The sequence below is a fragment of the Cebus imitator genome, unplaced genomic scaffold (assembly GCF_001604975.1).
Source record: "Cebus imitator isolate Cc_AM_T3 unplaced genomic scaffold, Cebus_imitator-1.0 Scaffold387, whole genome shotgun sequence".
Lineage (NCBI taxonomy): Eukaryota > Metazoa > Chordata > Mammalia > Primates > Cebidae > Cebus > Cebus imitator.
This window is the reverse complement of record NW_016107702.1, coordinates 1,998,254-2,017,192: the sequence shown is the minus strand read 5'-3', so window position 1 is coordinate 2,017,192 and position 18,939 is coordinate 1,998,254. Positions and strand designations below refer to the sequence as shown.

Sequence of the window (18,939 nt, the reverse complement as noted above, 5' to 3'; positions counted from 1 at the left end):
TTTCTTCTGCTTGGTCAGTTTGGCTATTGAAACTTGTGTATGCTTCATGAAGTTCTCATGTTGTGTTTTTCAGCTCCATCAATTCATTTACATTTCTCTCTAAGCTGTTTATTCTCATTAGCATTTCATCAAACCTTTTTTCAGGGTTCTTAGTTTCTTTGCATTGGGTTAGAACATGATCTTTTAGCTCAGAGAAGTTTGTTATTACCCACCTTCTGAAGCCTGTTTCTGTCAATTCATCAGACTCATTCTCCATCCAGCCTTGTTCCCTTGCTGGTGAGGAGTTGTGATCCCTTGGAGGAGGAGAAGTGTTCTGGTTTTGGGTATTTTCATCCTTTTTGCACTGGTTTCTTCCTATGTTTGTGGATTTATCTACCTGTGGTCTTTGTGGTTGGTGACTTTCAGATGGCGTCTCTGAGTGGACCTTTTTGTTGCTGATGAAGTTATTTCTTTCTGTTTCTTAGTTTTCCTTCTAACAGTCAGGCCTTGCTGCTATAGGACTGCTGGAGGTCCACTCCAGACCCTGCTTGCCTGGGGGTCACCTGCAGTGGCTGCAGAATAGTAAGGGTTGCTGCCAGTTTCTTCATCTGTTATCTTTGTCCCAGAAGGATACCCACCAGTTGTCAGCCTGAGCTCTCCTTTATGAGGTGTCTCTTTGGTTATAAGGGGGATGGGGAGCTGCTTGAGGAGACAGTCTGTCTCCATTGTTCTGTTAATAGCTTCTGGGTAGGTATGTTTAAGTCTGCTGCAGAGGAACTCATAACTGCCTTTTTCTCCCAGGTGCTCTGTCCGGGAAGGTGGATTATTTATAAGTTCCTGTCATTCTGCTGTCTTTTTTCAGAGATGACCTGCCCAGCGAGGAGGTAGCCTAGTCACAGTCTGCCAGCAGAGGTGTTGCTTAGCTGCTGTGGGCTCTGCCCAGCTGCTGTGTGAACTTCCTTGCAGTTTTGTTTATAGGGGTATAGTTAGAACTGCCTTGGTAATGGTGGTCTCCCTCAGTAATGGCGGACTGTCTCTATTATGGCAGACTGCCTCTGTAATGGTGGACTGTCTTGGTAGTGATGGACTGCCTCGGTCATGGCGGACTGCCTTGGTAGTGGTGGACTACCTTGGTAATGGCGGACACTCTTCCCCACACAGAGCTGGACCATCCTGGGTCCAGCTGTGCTTGCCATGAAACTCTCAATCCCGAGCATTTCAGATTGCTGCTCTTTCTGGCGGTGGCAGCAGCCAAGCCAGATCACCTGGCTCCCTGTTTCAGCCCTCTTTTTTTCAGTTGGACGGGCGACTCTGTCTCCCAGGCATTCCAGTCGCCAGTTGAAACGGTGCCTGCATTTGTGTGCATTTTTGTGCGAGACCTGCTACGCTGGCTGAAACAGCCATGCTGGAGACTCATGGCACTTTTCCGCCTGGGAATCTCCGGGTCTGTGGGCAGCATAAATTCATTTGGAAACACGGTGATCACTCACCGTCTGATTTTTTCCTGGGAACTGCAATCCAGAGCTCTTCCTATTCGGCCATCTTGGATCCTCCTCAGGCCTGATTTCTTATATTGTTTGGTTTCCTCCTCAGTACCCAGGTTAGTCATGTGTACTGATTGGCATTGGCCCAGCACATAGTAGGCCCTGAGTAACGTTTTGGAGATGGACGGATGAATCAATGATGACAGTGAGCCTGGGTGAACTTGGTAGAAGCTCTCACCCTGGGCTTAACCACACAGCTGGCAGCCAGCAGCTCTGTGATCTCAGCGTGCTCCTGTCAAGAATCACTGCCTCACGCAATCTTCCCGGGGCATTCAGTGGGTAGCAGCGTGCCTCCCATCATGGAAATGCACAACTGGTAATCTACAAATTACTAACTTGCCTAACTTGCCTGCAGTCACAGAGCAACCCATATCCAGGCCAGTAACACTGCTTCCCCTTAATCTGCAGAGGTGGATCTCTCTGGATGAATAGTTGTTAATATTAGCCCACTCATTCATTCAGCAAATCATTATTGAGTACCTACTGTGTGTTAGCCACATTGGTATACAGCAGTGAACCAAAAAAGTCCCTGCCCTCAAAAAGCTTACAGTTTAGGGGGAGGAGAAGGGCAGACAGTAAATACATATGTGAAGATATAGTTTTTCATATGGTGACAAGTGCCATGGGGTATGGGGACCATAAAGCAAGATGAGAAGGATGAGGGGTGCTGGGGGCAGGTCTGCTGTTTGTATGGGGTAGTTAGGGAAGATCTCACTGGTGAAGTGGCTTTTCCTCCCTTTTTATAGTAAGGCATAATTTCGTTGGAGTGAACTTCGCCCTCTTTAGTGCACAATTCTGTGACTCTTGATAAATTAATATAATCATGTGACTCCCAGCACAGTCAAAATCTGGTTCTGTCACCACAAAACATTTCCCTGTGCCCCTTTTCAGGCCACCCCTCCCCCACCCCACCTCTGGCAACCATTCATTAATCTGTTCTCCATTCCTGTAGTTCTGCCTTTTCTAGAATGTCGTATAAATGGAATCATACAGTATGTGACCTTTTGAGTTTGGCACCTCTGAGCAGAAGAGAAAGATAAATCATTGAGATTCATCTGTGTTCTGTGTATCGGTAGTTCATTCCTTTTTGTTGGTAGCATCAATGTACCACAGTTCATCCATTTGGATACCTTCTGGTTTTTGGCGATTTGAATAAGGCCACTGCAAATATTCGCATACAGGTATTTGTGTGCCTGTAGGTTTTCATTTCATTTGGACAAATAGGTTAGATGGCTTTTGAGCAAAGACCTGAAAGAAATATGAAAAACAAGCCATGAAAATAGTTCAGGATGCTTTTGCACATGCACCATATTGTGATTTAGCCAAGTGAATAGGTTTGCACTGTACAACTTTTCTGTTTGAGTCATTTTTCTTATTTGAGTTATTTGGAGGAAGTAGGGATAAGAAGGGAGGAGACCATTCATTCATTCATCCATTCATCCACCCAACAAACATTTACAAAAATGAAAGCCACCAGTCCACAGTCTGTGACCCAAAGGAAGCTTGCGACCCTTGGATCCACACCAAAGGCTAATTTTAGTTGGTTTATCTGACATGACATAATTTCCTTTCTGAGTTTCCTGAAAGTTAGGATGAGACAGTGGTTAATAAGTGTGACATTATCTTCATATAGGGATGTGGGAGCATAAGCATTTTTGAGTTTTTAAGCTCATTGGAGGCTTCAGGGACCCTTTCATAGGTCCCTGAGAATTGACATTCTTTTTTGTCTACGAGGTTGTCTGTGTGAAAGGGCAAGGTGATCTCTCAAAAGACATATTCATTTACTTTCCTTTTTTTTTTTTTTTTTTTTCCTTGAGACAGTCTCACTCTGTCGCCCAGGCTGGAGTGCAGTGACGTGATCTCTGCTCAGTGCAGCCTCCACCTCCCAGGTTCAAGCGATTCTTCTGCCGCAGCTTACTGGGTAGCTGGGATTACAGATGCCCACCACCAGTCCCGCTAATGTTTTTGTATTTTTAGTAGAGATGGGGTTTCACCACTCTGGCCAGGCTGGTCTCAGACTCCTGATCTCAAGTGATCCACCCACCTTGGCTTCCCAAAGTGCTGAGATTATAGGTGTGAGCCACCCTGCACAGCCTGAAAAGACATGTTCAAATAAGAGCCCTCCCTGGATGAGGGGCCAGTGGACAAGATTACATCTTCCTAGGATCAGAAGCTTTGTGAAAAAACAAAACTACAGGAAATAACTTGTGGACTTCTTTGTTTCAGGTGATGCAACTGTGAAAAAGAAACCTGCCCCCAAGACGCCTCTGAAGGCAGGTAATTGGCCATGGCACTATCTGGGGGCAAAGAAGTCATCTGCCATGGGGGTTTTGCCTTTACCCTCCTAGACTGACATCTGGGTATGTGATCCCAGGAGATACCCCATTGTACCCCACTCTCAGTTCTAGCTCTGCATTTTTCAGGCTGAGTTTGCTCACCACGAGCCTCTGCACAGCCTGGCCCCTTGTCCTCTTCCACGGCTTTGCCTTTCCTTCTGCTTCCCATGTTGACAGCATCACACAGGACTAGCTGCTCTCCTGCCTACCCCTGCTGTGAATTCTGTCCTGCCATCCATCCTCCTCTCTGCCCTTGTGTACATGACTCCCTCAGGGCTACTTTTGTGCCCAGCTCTGTGTATGCTTGTTATATGGAGCCCTGGTCTGTTTTCCACTGGATGACACTTGAGGACTTGAATCAAGCCTGCCAGCCAGCGTTTGACTAGAGGTTAGAAGGCAAGATGCTGCTTAATTCATAAGTGAGTTAGGAGCTCAATTCGAAAAATTAGGGTAAGACACAAATTCCAGTACAACCAATAAATTGTGTGGGTCACTTCTGAGGGAATCAGAATGAAAAGGTGAACAAAGCTAGCAGGTGCAAGAACTTGGATGTCCTGCAGCAGGGATCACTGCCCTCAGTCTTACCCTGAAGTTTCCAGAAGCCAAGAGAAGAGCCAGCAGACCACTGTGGACGGCAGCGTCAAATGAGATAAGATTGCCTGAGATCCTTCTGCCTCACTCATTTTCTCCCTGTCCCCTCAGCAATGCCCCCTCAGATCATCCAGTTTCCTGAGGACCAGAAGGTCCGTGCAGGAGAGTCAGTGGAGCTGTTTGGAAAAGTGGCCGGCACCCAGCCCATCACCTGTACCTGGATGAAGTTCCGAAAGCAGGTCAGTGACAGGATGGGGTGGCCATTGGCGGTGCTGAGAACAACCTGTACAGCCTTTGGGCCAAAAGAGATGAGAAATGCCGTGCTGAACTGGCCTCACTCTTCGTAGCTTTAGAAATGAGAGAGGCTACTCCCCTACCTGTCACTCACTCACCAAACCTGAGTTCTTGCTAATCTTTGTTTCTGAACCTACCAATAATCCCTGCCTTTGTAGACAATTTGTGTAATACAGAAAAATGTGAAGGAAAAAGTAGAAACCATCTACGGCTCCCATCTGATTTGATAGCACAGTCTAGAATCCTACTCAGAGTCAGGAAAGTCAAGCCAGTGACCCAAGATGACCTCTTAGACTCCATGGGCTTGCTGTGATTTTGTGCCAGCCCATTGATTCCTGTCTGTGATAACTGCTTAAACTTGCCACATGCTGAAGGAATAAAAGCAAATGTGAGTATTTGGATAGAAGAATTGTATGATAAATAGAACTGTGTCTTACTGAGCCAGAAATCTAGCTACAGTTTATCATAATGATTCCTACAGAAAAATGTTGGAATTTCCAGACAACCAGCTTTGAAAGGACTTGGGGAGCCTAGCAGCTCCACCAATCCCACAGTGATAGTGTGTGCCCATATGCATGATCAGCAGAGACCCTGTAACAGTGGGCTGGCCCAGGAGCGGGAAGTTGTGAAGATTTATTCTGAGCCGGGCACAGTGGCTGACACCTGTAATCCCAGCACTTTGGGAGGCCAAGGTGGGCAGATCATGAGGTTGGGAGTTCAAGACCAGACTGGCCAACATGGTGAAACCCCATCTCTACTAAAAAATACGAAAATTAGCTGGGCATGGTGGCTCATGCCTATAATCCCAGCTGCCTGGGAGACTGAGGTAGGAGAATGGCTTGAACTGGGACCCAGGAGGTGGAAGTTGCAGTGAGCAGAGATTGTGCCACTGTACTCCAGCCTGGGCTACAGAGTGAGGCTCCATCTCAAAAAAAAAAAAAAAAAAAAAAAAAGATTTATTCTGAGCACTCTGTTGCTCTGTTATAAAACCAGTCAATTCTCCTAAGCCCAGAGATGAGCAGCAGCTCAGAGATGAGCACGTAGTACTAACAGGGAGGAAAGCAGGGTTGGTCTCAAAAGACGGAAAAGAGAAGCTCGCCTTTAGCATCCCAGGGCATGTTTGTCCTGAGCTATGCTTGGACTACTGTTGTCTGAAATAAGATGGAATCTCATCACTTTTCAGAGACGTTTAGCCAAGTCCCAGCTCTGTCCTTCAGAACTTTCTGCAATGATGTGTTAGCTTTGTGCTATCCAATATGGCAGCCACCAGCCATACATATGTGGCTGTTGAGCACTTGAAATGTGGCCACTGCAACTGAGGAACTGAATATTTAATTGTAATTAATTAAAAAGTGTTTAGCAGCTTTGTTAAGATATAATTCATATACCATAAAATTTACCTTTTTAAAGTGTACAATTCAGTAGGTTTCAGTAGATTCATAAGGTTTTGCAAGCATCACCATTATCTAATTCTAGAATACTTTCATCATCCCCAAAAGAAACCCCAGACCCATTAGCAGACGTTCCTCCCCTTCCCCCAGGCCCTAACAACCACTAACAGTATTTATGGATTTGCCTCTTCTGGACATTTCATATAAATGGAATCATGCAGTATGTCATCTTCTCTGTGTAGTGTTTTTTTTTTTTCCATTTAGCATACCCTTTTCAGGACTCATTTATGTTGTAGCATGAATCAGTACTTCATTCCTTTCAATGAATCAATAATAAATATTCCATTGTCAGGATATAACGCATTTTGTTTATTTGTTCATCAGTTGATGGACATCTGGGTTGTTTCCACTTAACTAATTAAAATTTAAATAGCCACATGTGACTAGCAGCCATGGCATTGGGCAGCACAGAAGAGGTTAGAACCCACAGGAGTGGGCCTTGTGAATGGCTTTGCTGAGATGTGTTCTCCTATCATCCCATTCCAGAGAGGTAGAGGGAGACCAGGTACTCCTGAGAACAGTGAGTGCCCAGCTAGTTCATCCATCCTATCCCTGCTCCACACTCTCCTTGCCCATCCCAGACCTGGCACCCTTAGGGAAGCTGAGTTCTGGATGAAGGAGAGAAGGGGCCTCAGGGAAGTGCAGAGTCCAGACCAGACCGAGCCCCCCACAGCTTGTCCGGCTGCATCTTTAGGGAGTAGGGAAAGGGGAGGAGCCCCCTTCCTTTCCTGGCCCAATGGCCTAAGGCTTCAGCCCCTGCTCTGTCTTCTGCCCCTAGATCCAGGAGAGCGAGCACATGAAGGTGCAGAACAGCGAGAACAGCAGCAAGCTCACCATCCTGGCCGCGCGCCAGGAGCACTGTGGCTGCTACACACTGCTGGTGGAGAACAAGCTGGGCAGCAGGCAGGCCCAGGTCAACCTCACTGTCGTGGGTGAGTCTGCTGGCCAGGTGGCATGCAGCATGGGGCAAGGGGAAGGCAGCGAGCCCCCAGGCAAGAAGCATGGGCCTCAGGACCTCATCACCTGTTCTCTCTTGCCACTCCTGTGCCTGATTTTCAAGGTACCACAGAAGGAAGATCACAGCAACCCACAGACTCCCTGCTAGACCCTGCTGGCCTCCAGGCTCAGTGAAGGGGCCACAGCTGGGCAGAAATCCTTTTCCCTGTCTCTATCAGCACCTCTCTGTGATAGCTGTTCCTGGCGTTCCCTGCCCTCAGGCCTTGACATCTAGCTTCTTTGAGAAATATGAGACATGATGCATAAACGTGGTCAACTTCTTGGCCCCTACACCACAGGTGTCTGTGTCTGTCCCCATCCTGACTCCATCCTTCTGGCTCTGGGGATGGCCCACCTTGGTCCTGCCAAAGGTTCCTTCCTCATTCTGTGCTCTGGACCCCAGACCCTGGGGAGCTCCACCATTCCCACTTCTCTCTCCAGCCTGTTCCTCTCTCCTGGCTCCTCCCAGCAGCCCATGAGTATCACCATCTTAGCCAGATGCACAGGCATGTATAACTCCTGCAGTGTTCTCTCTCGCTCCAGCCACCCTACCTTCTCTCTCTGACAGTGTGAGCCTCTACTGCATTCCTGCTTCTTCATCCCCCAGCACCCTCCAGCTTCCTGTGGCCTCACCCCCACACCCCATTAGTCTGCCGGGACTGCCTTTCTGAGGTCACCATGACCTCCCAATCCTGACTGCACTCACTTTTCGTTATCACCTCCTTCATCCCAGGATTGAGTTGGGTCTATCTCCCGACTGATTCTCAAGTTCACTTTTTCTCTCCTTCCTAATCACTGTCTTTGCGCCCTGGTCAACGCTCTCCTGGGGCATCAAAAGAGCTTTCTAACCAGTTTCCCACTGTTGTCATATTCTGCTCCAGTTGTTCCCCGTGTGGCAGGTGCTCAGGACGGCAGAATGAGCAGGCAGAGGAGCAGACAGATAGAGACTAGACTCTGTCTCATGCATTTGTGGGCCTTCATATGTTGTGCATGTGGAAGCCTTTGACCTGGTGTTTATTGATATGTGCACCAGACCCAAGCAGGTTTTCCATTTGTTCTTGGCTTTCAAGCTCATAGGGTACCTTTGTGAAAACTAGAAAAAGGGGCCTTGCTGGGTAGAGTGAAAAGGGCACAGCACTTCCAGCCTCACCTCAGAGCTCATGACCTGGCCTTGGGGAGCACAGATTAGCCAGATGCCCTCACTAGGCCCCTTTTCTGCAGTGCACAAAACGCAGCTGTGTGTGGTGGTCCCGACCTTGACTTCCTGCATACTAGCCTTTCCTGTGTGCTCCTGGCGCACACACACGTGGGCACACAGAACAAAAGGATCTGCTGGTAACAGGGTTCGTGTGGCTCTGGTGGTTAGAAGCCTTCCCCTGGAATCTTTCTTATGGAGGTATCTAGACATGAAGTTAGAATTTGGAGACAGTAACTCTTAAGGTCTCCTGTAGCTCTGACATTCTATGATTCCCAACTCTGTTCTCTGACATTCTGATTCATTGACTATATTCTCTGACATTCTGATTCCTCCGCTCTATTCTCTGACATTCTGTGTTTCCTCAACTGTAATTCTCTAGTAGTCTATGATTCCTTGACTTTGTTCTCTGACATTCTATGATTCCCTGACTTAGTTCTCAAGCAGTTTTTCTTCCCTATCTTCATCTTGTATCCTCAGCTTAGGACTAGGATGGACATGACTGATGTTTCCAGCCTTATGTAGGGGAAACTGAGGACTAATATGAGCAAAGTGACATCGTGCATCAGGGCCTAAGTGAGAACTAGCTCTAAACTTTCAAGCACTTGTCCTCCAGTGCCACTCATGGGAGTGTGAAGTAGGTACAGAATGTTCCAAAAGGTAAAGGGACACTCTGGCAGCAAAATTCATCTTGAGGAGGACATGCAAGCCTTCTGGGGCACTGTCCACATGCCAGGGAGTTGTTGATGTCTGTCCTTCCATTTTTCTCATGCTAAGCCTTAGAAAGCCCTGTAGCACTTCTCTCCAGCCCCTAAGCATTTGGGGAAGAAGAAGCCCTTGTCCAACCAGGTGAATAGGGAAGACATGAAGACAAAGGACAAAGTAAAACGGAGCTGGGAAGACAAAGGAGGTGGTCAGTGAGCTGTGCCCCCTCCAGCTACCAGAACAGACCATGGGTTCTAGGCCCTGGCTCAACGCCCCAGACAGGAAGTACTGCAAAGCCCCCTGGAAGATTGTCCCTAGACACAGGAGACCTGGAAGAGGGAATTCACAGAGGACTGAGCTCCAGCATCCACTCCCCATCCTCAATTGTCCATATTTCTCTTTGCCTTCTCACTTGCTCTGTTCCTCTCCCTGGCCTGGTTTCTTCACCCCATGCTCCATTTTGGCCATTTCTCAGGGTCTGTCATCCTGTCCCACATATCCCCTTTTCCTCTTGTATTCCTCTGGCCCTCATTCATTCGTTTCTTTCAATTAGAAGTTTCAGACTGGGGAAGACTGGTCTACAAAGGAGTCAGGGAATGAGTTTTTTTCATCTCTAAAGGAGAAGAACAACCCTTTTCTCACTCTGTCTCTTTATGGCGACTCCAGGGGCTTATTTGAATAACTTCCTCCCAAGGAGTCAGGAACCTGTGGGGGCTTGGTGTTGGCAATCCAGTTTGCTGGTACATTTAGATCTGTTCTGAAGCCCTGATTTGGCCGTGTTCTCCCGTCCTATCAGCAAGCATCAGTTTCCACTTTTCTTTGATGTTCTCTCTCATCTGTTCCTCCTTAAGCAACTTTGGGGTCAGATTCTTTGAACTGCTTTTCTGTACTCAGCCATCCCTCCCCCAGCCCCCAGTATGCCCAGCTCCTGCACAGTGCCACGCACTCCCCTCCCCCGATCACCACTAAGTGGGCTGCAGTTCTGGCCTTTTATGGTTTAGTTTCTTATTCTCTGCGGCCAGCGCTGACAGGGCCATTGGCGTGGCAGTCCGCCAGCTGGCAGGAGCAACATGTTAAATGCCGTCCTGGGAGGGGAATGGAATGGAGGAGGACTGAGGCTTTCTGTCTGCCTCCCCCTCAAAGAGCTAAGAATAGAATTGCTCAATAAAACAGGACTCACATTGATGGATACAGCAAAGCCACATTCATTCAGAGCTCGTGCACTTAGAATATTAGTTCAAAGTAAACCTAGAGGAGGCTCAGATTTACCTGTGCATCTTCAGGGACATCTCTGTATTCTCTGATCAGGGTTTATTAAGCAGATGTAAAACATACATGAGATAAAACGGGAATCACTTAGCCTGCTCCAGACAGTTTTTGTGCACTCTAGAAGCATGCATTTACAGATCAGCCAAGTAAGGCCAGTTTAATACAACTCCTACTTGTTAGCAGCAAACTTCTCTTATTGTATATTCTTTAAAGGACCACTTTCTTTTCAGATCATCTCTGACTCCTATTTTTCAAATGATAATAAAAACTAGCTTTTCCCTCTGTTAGCTTAAGTGAGTGATATTTGGCTATTTTGGAGACTTATTATATTTTAAAAGGCAGCCCAGGAATTTGCGATGCTCAGAGCCTCTTCTGACACATGTGCCCCTGGTCTTGGCCTGTGGGGAATAAGGAAGAGGGCAGTGAGCAGCACACCCAGATGGATTCCTTAAGGTCACTCACCCAACATGAGAAAAGCAAGTCTCTTTTCATATCTTTAAAGGAGCGAAACAAGTAGGGAGAACCCCAAATACCCAATAATCCCCAAATACTGAGTTTAGAGCTTGCATGATTTCCCATCTGAATGCTCAGCTCAGGCTTAAGCAAGATGCCTTGTTGAGCTCATTCTGCCTGATAGCCTGGAAAGTCCCGAGCCCTGGAGCGAGGGCCCAGTGGCTTCTTGGAATCTCCTTTTGGCTTTGCCACTGACTACTGGGTTTTCTTGGTAAGCAAAATGCCTTAGCTGCTGAGGATCCATTTCCCAAGGGCTAGGATTATCCAGGTAGATGACATTTGGGGGCCCTTCCAGCAGTTGCTGAAGTCCCAGGGCAGGGACATCCAGGTGGAACTAGGCACAGCCACTGGTCACCTTCCAAGAAGCAAGCACAATGAGACCTCGTCGGCAGTTACTCTAGTAGGAAGCTGTAGGACGGGATCCTCCGTTTTCCTGGGAATTAGAACATTTGCCGAGGAGAAAATCCTGAAGCTGGCGCCACTGGCGACCCTTCTCTTAGACTCAGCTGAGTTTCCTATTCTGTTAGTCAAGCCTCCAGGGAGCCCTGGGAGAATTCAGAGGAAATGTGGAATCTCCTTTGCCTAGGGATGCCCAGGGTCTCCCCACCACTCTGAGCATGTCGCCATGGAGGAGAGGCTCACAGGAGCGCTCTGTTCCAAGGACATCTGTTCTTTTATGAGGGTTTTCATCCCTCGCTAGTGCAGCTGCTGCATGGGGCTCTGTAGCTTAGAAAGAACAGAAAGTATCAGGTACAGCCCATGGCTCTAAAGGCAGGTGGAGGTGTGGGAGGCCTCCAGTCTCATAGGACTTCTGACTTGGGTCTTTTCTGAACTCCTTAATTTGGTAGCAAATTCCTTAAAAGTGTTGGATTTTCACTTGGAATTAAAGTCCCTCTCCCTAAATTTTGCATCTTCTTTTGTGCAACAAGTCTTACATATCATATACGTCATGTATAGGTTCTCATTCTCAGCCAAGAGGCATCTATAACAGGGTGGGGTTCAAATGGCACCTCTTCTGCAACACCCATTTCTTAGTTTTCTTTTCTTGACCAAAGCAGAAAGAAGATCAGTTGGCAGAGTGCATTCATTTATAAGCCCACACGACTTCAGATGTGGCCAATCACATGGTTTCCAGGCAGCTTTCTCTAGGGGGAGTAGTGGGTCTGTCTTCTGTCCCTCTTTAGGCTTTTTTACTTCCTTAGCTCGGTCTTGAGAGAACTTGAACCACTTGTCTCTAAGAGAATTTAGAGTAATAAACATCTTCGCCAAAACCAGAAATGTTTCAAAAAAGGCCAATATATCTCTCAGAACAAACGGTTTTTCTAAGAGAACATAAACAGCCAGCGAAAGTGGTTCTGTCGCAGGAAGCCTCTGGCATGGAAACAGCACTGGAAAGTGGCACTGTCACAATCCCAGAATCATTCCCAGGGCTTTAGTTACTGGGGATAGACAGTTTCTGGGCAGTGCATTCTGGGCTGGAATGTGGATCAGCAGGGCTGGGAGAGGGGACAAGAATGAATATGAATATATATACTCATATGCACATGCAGATTTTTCTTCTCCATATACATAGGGTCATTTGCAGGAATTCCCTTTGGCCTTCCTGCCTTGCTAGGGGTGGGAGAGTAGCGGTCAAATATTTTATCTATGTTTGCTTACTTGATGCTTGCAAAAACCCTAAGCGGTAGGTGCATATTAGCATCATTTTCTTTTTTTTTCCCCATTTATTTATTTTATTGCATTTTAGGTTTTGGGGTACATGTGAAGAACATGCAGAATTGTTGCATAGGAACACACGTGGCCTTCCTCTAAATGAGACGGTCAGGCAAACAAACTGCTTTCAAATTTGCTGGAGTTGACCTAGCTTAAAAGTATGGTTTCAATTGCGACTTTGTGGGGCTTCATGAACTCAAACAGCATTGAGGGAGATGAAGGGTTAATGAACACAGATATCTGTAACTAACCAACCATCTGCAAAAACTAAATCTGAAAAATAGGAGAGTTTTGCTCAGATAAGCAACTAATAAAATCAGCAAAACTCAAGAGCCTCATTAAAGTATTGGCTACCATGATTTGACTTGAAGTTGGCAGGACTACTAGTTCTGAGGCCAGGTCATCTGAATGGGAAGGCAGCCAGCCAAAAGGGCCACTTCTTATTTGTGTCCTCAGCTCATTTTCTGTCCATTAGTCAGGGATGGTATTGTGGTTTGCTTTTGAAATTATTTATATCCCAACAGCCCTCGGAGAATAAAAGAGGTAGGGTAGGAGTAATTTTTAAGTATATTAAAGTTAGAAATAAACTCCTACAATAATCTTGAAAGTAATGACTAGTCAAGCCAGCCACTCAGATTCTAAGAATTTCTCACAACCATCTGTGAGGTAAGTGCTGTTATTCACATTTTACATATGAGGAAACTGAGGCACAGGGCAATTAACAGCTACTGTGTGGAGACAGATCTGTGTTCAAACCTGAATCTTCTGATTTCAGAGCACAAACACTGTGCTTGTAGTGAGGCAGGCATTTCTCAAGACCCAGAGAAAGTTGAAGCAGACCCCTAGTTATGTCACAGGTCATTGACCAAGGGCCTGAAGGACAGGCACAGACAGACACACACACACACACACACACACACACACACACACACACACACTCAGGCTGAACTCTCTCTCTCAAAACATGTTTTTGATGAAAAATAGCCCACGCCTTCTCGGCAGCTTCCTAGATCTGTTTACTCGGAGAAATATGTTTATGACTTGGGCAAAGTACAGGAAATCGTGACTTGCATGTAGACTGGAAAATTAGCCAAAAAAGGGGGAGGTGCTTTTTTGGAGCAAATAGTTATACATGGGGCTTTCTGTACAGGTGGGTTTGTGCACAGCTCTAACTGTAGTGTGCAGATGTGGGAAAGGGACGCAGGACCAGGGACTTCAGAGTGGGTTCTCTAGGTTGCATTTCCCCCGTGACAGTGGTAATTCACAAGCTTCCTTTCCCTGCAATTCTGGAAAGTGTGGATGATGTTGTGCTTCTTTATTCCCAGATAAGCCAGACCCCCCAGCTGGCACACCTTGTGCCTCTGACATTCGGAGCTCCTCGCTGACCCTGTCCTGGTATGGCTCCTCATATGATGGGGGCAGTGCTGTACAGTCCTACAGCATCGAGATCTGGGACTCAGCCAACAAGACATGGAAGGAACTAGCCACATGCCGCAGCACCTCTTTCAACGTCCAGGACCTACTGCCTGACCACGAGTATAAATTCCGTGTACGTGCAATCAATGTATATGGAACCAGTGAGCCAAGCCAGGAGTCCGAACTCACAAGAGTAGGAGAGAAACCTGAAGGTAGGCTGCCTACAGTTCATCAGTAGCTTGAAATTAATGTGCATCACTGACCTTGTGTACTGAGAGGGGTGAAGAGGAACTAAGAAAACATTAATGATGACTGGCAGGGTCTTTTGGGGTCTTGGTTTCCAAGACAGTGATGTTGAGCCATTCTTCAAAAGAAGTATTAATACTTAGGACATTTCAAAAAACATTGAACCAGCAATTTTGGCATGCTGCCACCAGGGGGTGATGGTGTGTTAGGAGCATAGGAGCTCCAGTAGGCCTCAAGTTCCTCTTCTACCCTCCACCTCCTCTGTCCTCCTCATATCCATATTTTGAGTGTCTACTCACTGTCAGATTCTTGGGACACAAAGATAAGTCATGGAGCTTAAAATCTAGGGGAACAGATGTTTGTATGGCTAACTATGAGAAAGGATGCATGCTATTATAGCTGGGTAAACAAAGAACCAAGGGACATAGCAGAGTGCATGGAGAATTTTTCCATAGAGACCACCGAAGGCTTCCTAGAGAAGGTGACACTTAAATCTGAGTCTTGGAAAAAGGGATAGGATTCTACAAGGCAGAGAAGATAAGGAAAGGCACACTCTACAAGAGGAAACAGCATGAACAAAGGTACAAAGCAATGGCAGTGTGTGGCATTTTGAGATGCTTGTGTGTAGCCAAGGCATATATTGTGTGAAATTGAACAGGAGGAAGTAAGACTAAAAGGGCATTTTAGGTTAAGTTGTGAAGTTCATCAAAGATTCTCAGGCAGGGGATCGAGAAGTTTGGATCTGGTTTTTAGAGAACTAGGGAAAGAGCAGAGCTTTGCTACTCACAGTGCAGTTGTGAAACAGCAGCCTTGGCATCCTGGGAGCTTCTTGCCAATGCAGACTCCCACGGGCCCTTCTGGACCTTGATTGAAATGATCAACTCCTTAGGGGATTTGCATGCACACAAACGTTTGAGAAGCATTGGAGTAGCAGGTGGGTCAGAGGAGATGAGACTGCAGTCAGCCATACCAGATGGGCCTCTGTGATGACAATCAGGGAGAGAGATGGAAAGGGCACTAACTTCAAGCCTCAGGAGGTAGAATTGACCATACTTGATGACTTTTTTCATAGAGAGTTGAGGGAGAGAACTGGGAAGATTCTAAGATGACTTACAGTTCCTGGCCAGGGTAAGAGCACAAATTCAAGAGCCAGCTAGTGGTTTATCGTTATAATTCACCATGGCTAACATGTATTGAGCACTTACTCTAAGGTTATGATTTGTCAGTCACTTTATAGGCATCATTTCATCCAATCCCAATAACCCAATGAAGCAGATACTGTTATTATCCCCATTGTACAGATAGGGGAAATGAGATTTAGAGGGAGACACTAGTTCCCCGAAGTCATAGAGCTTGTAATTGGTGAACTGATGCTTGAACTCAGAGCTGTCTGGTCTGAAACCTGTGCTCCTTTGGTTAGACTGAGGGAAGAGGTCAGACTGCCTTCCAAGTTCCTTACTTGAGTGACTTGGAGGTTATGTAACACGGAGTCTGGGAAGAGAGGGAGCTGCGGTTTCAGCCCTGCTGAGTTGAGGCATCTGAGGGACAGCCAAGGGAAGGCATCCTCAGACTGCTGGGTCTAGCGGCCAGGAGAAAGGTTTAAGCTAGTGCTGCAGACTTAGAAGTCTTCACTATTTAATTGATAATTGAAATCATGGGCATTGATAAGGCTGCAGAGAGTGTGGTAGAGAAAGTCAATACCAATACCATAAGGAAGGAGCTGACAGTACCAGGAGAGGGGAGAGAACCAAGAGGAAGCTGGAGTCTCAAAGAAACAGGGGAGGGGGAAGTTACAAAGAGGGCTTCATGAACTGCATCCAATGCTAAATAAAGATGAAGGAGATGAGGACTCAGAGTGTCTTCGGATTTCGTCCTTTTGTTGGTGATGATCTTTGTGATCAAAGTTCATAGAATTTCCATTGAGTAGAAATATGGTTGCCCTGGTTAAGGAATAAATGGAAAAAAGAGAGGCCAGAAGCATGGAGTTTTATGTGAAGAACAGGAAAAGGACATTGTGAATTTAGGATAAGAGGCCAGGGTGGATGGATTGGGAGGCTGAGGTGGGTGGATTGCCTGAGCTCAGGAATTCAAGACCAGCCTGGGAAACACAGCAAAACCCCATCTCTACTAAAGCACAAAAAATTAGCCAGGAATGGTGGCATGTGCCTGTGGTCCCAGCAACTCAGGACGTTGAGGCAGGAGGATCACTTGAACCCAGGAGGCAGAGATTGCAGTGAGCCATGATCGTACCATTGAATTCCTGCCTGGGTGACACAGTAAGACTCCCTCTCTAAAAACGAAAAAAAGAATGAAAGAATTTAGGATAAGAAAAGCTTGAGGGTAAGGAGAAGGTGGAGGGACATCGAGGGAAGAGAGCTCTCGGAGACAGCAGAATGTAAAGTCGTGAGGCAGATGGTAGAAGAATAAAGTATCAAAGGAGATAGAAAGGGAGCAAGCCTGGCATCACCAGATAGCTAGAGGCATCGTGAGTGTGGGAACTGTCATCTGATTTGATGACCCTCTTTAGTTTTGAAAAAAAAAAAGAAAATTAGGTACAAAACAGGTATTAAAACTTTACTTTCAATTAAACAAGGGCTCCAGAAAGAAAGTTAGGGTACCATTGGAAAACATACCAACTGCTCACAATTGTATGTGAGCAGCTGTGTGTGGGGCAGCCTTTACCCGCTGAACCCTGTCAATACGCATAGAGCAGGTCTCCTTGAGAGCAATGATGCAAGTCACAGAGGCATGGTGCCCATTCCTGGGACAGCTTTCGCAGGCATCCCACCCACTAGCCACTTCCAAATGTCTGTCAGGGGACACTGAGTCACAAAGCTGCCATCACTGTCTTCTTACACACCCACACACATGCACACAGCATCCCTTTGAAATGAGCAGAGTGGGGGCTGCATAGAGTTAGGGTGCGAGGGGGGCAATCAAATTCTATTCTGTGTTGTTAGGATGTTACTTGGGGAAGTAACAGGAAAAGGAATAAGATTGAGGTGTGAAGATGCTCATTGGCTGGAAAGGAAATCGTCCAGGTCTGTGCTCTGGTGTAAAGGAGGAGAGACTGGAGAATTCCTGACTAACCCCAGGCAGCAGGAACAGAGTCCACAAGAGCTGCAAGATGTGGCCCCCAGGGGTCCAGGACAGCTGCTCCCAGGGCTGTGGGGAGAGTCTGCCGGTGTCTGCCTGGGGCAAGTGGCCTTCCCTTGTTCCTGGCCATCAGTCCCCTGAACCCTCTCTGGGCCATCAGACTCCCCCTCCCCGGCTGCCACCCCTTTCAGATAAAGGGCAATGTGGAAATCACTTGAAATCCAGAGGAGGGGTCCAGTCCACCCAGGGCTTCCAGACAGGAAGCTGCTCCCATCCCAGGCTGGCTGGATTACCAAGGGGGAGGACGAAGAGGGCAGAACAGTTGGCAAGCGTTAGACCTCAGGGCAGAGGTCTCTGGTTGGGGGGATTCCAGACAAAAGTCCTCTGCAGTCTGCTCGGATGCTTATTAGTTATAAAGCTTTTTGGCCATCCCTCTGCTGAAGAGGGAAATGGCCCCTAGGGAAGTGGCATGTGTGTGCACGCCTGTGGGGGAGGTGGCAAAGAGGTGGCATCGAGTGGGAGGTCATTGCAGGTCATTTCTGTGGAGCAGGAGGGGTGGGATCATATGAAGAAGGCACTGCTGATTAACCCACTCTCCACAAAGCCCAGCTAATGTTGGCTCTGACCTTCACCACTAACACCACAGTCACCGCCACTCCTGCCTCTCGCTCTTCTACTTCATTCTCGTGCCTCATCTGCATCCCTGTTTGCACCCTAGCCCTCACCCCACATTCATTCACCCTGTGTTCTGTGCCCCTCCTGTGTTCCAGGCACTGCCATTGGGCACTGGGGGTACAGTAGGAGACAAAGCGTGGGCTCCCCATGGAGCTCCAGCAGCTTCTCTATGTCAGAGCCACTCCTAAGACTAGGCTCCCTGAACTGACAGTGCACTCCCAAACCCAAGTGCACAGAGCCAGCTCCTTAACACAGTCCGCCCCTTCCCAGTCCAGCCAGGTCTTGAACTATACTCCCCCTTGAATCCTGCTGTCACTCAAATCTACTCCATCCCTGCTCCTAACCCTAATTTTTTCTAGTCTGTATAATTGTTAGCAAAACAGATGCTGTGACTGAGGCTTCTTACAGAACTGGAGCATCCTTGCAACCCCCAGGACAGTTAGAGATATAAAGCCTGTGTACTGCTCCCATCCCAGGCTGCATCTATGCCCTGGCCTCAGAGGCTGTCTCCGGGACTGGGGTGCCCTCTAGTGCTCACTGGGTGTGCAACAGTCCTTGGCTGTGGGAAGGGACAATTCTCTGTCCAGGGGACTGACTGGACTTGTGCCATGTGAGGGTCCCGAGCACTCAAACTGGTCTTCTCCCAAACACTGCTCCAGGGTAGCAAGACTCTCATCTGTTTGCAGAAATATCTCAGAACCATCTTCCAAATAGCCTTCCACTTAGCTCTTGGATCTCATTGCTCATTCTGAATAGATTTTTTTTTTTTTTTTTTTTTTAAGTTCAGCCGAAGACTCTTCTGCAATTTTAGCTCCTTCCCTCGTGGAAAGATGGAAACCAGTTCACTTTTCTCAACAACCCTTTATGCACCAAGAGCTCTGCTAATTGAGCTGTGGTCTTTCCTCTACTTCTCTCTCACT

General features: G+C 47.2%; 1 protein-coding gene across 6 annotated transcripts in view; it reads left to right on the top strand.

Annotated features, from left to right (window-relative positions):
• MYLK (myosin light chain kinase) overlaps window positions 1-18,939 on the top strand; it is a 153,170-nt gene that overhangs the window by 92,532 nt on the left and 41,699 nt on the right. For all 6 annotated transcript variants that reach the window (XM_017508215.2, XM_017508213.2, XM_037731220.1 and 3 more), the window contains 4 exons: window positions 3,750-3,800; window positions 4,562-4,689; window positions 6,974-7,127; window positions 13,912-14,214. In XM_017508215.2, the coding sequence (XP_017363704.1) occupies window positions 3,750-3,800; window positions 4,562-4,689; window positions 6,974-7,127; window positions 13,912-14,214 (636 nt within the window). The remainder of the gene's footprint in view (window positions 1-3,749; window positions 3,801-4,561; window positions 4,690-6,973; window positions 7,128-13,911; window positions 14,215-18,939) is intronic.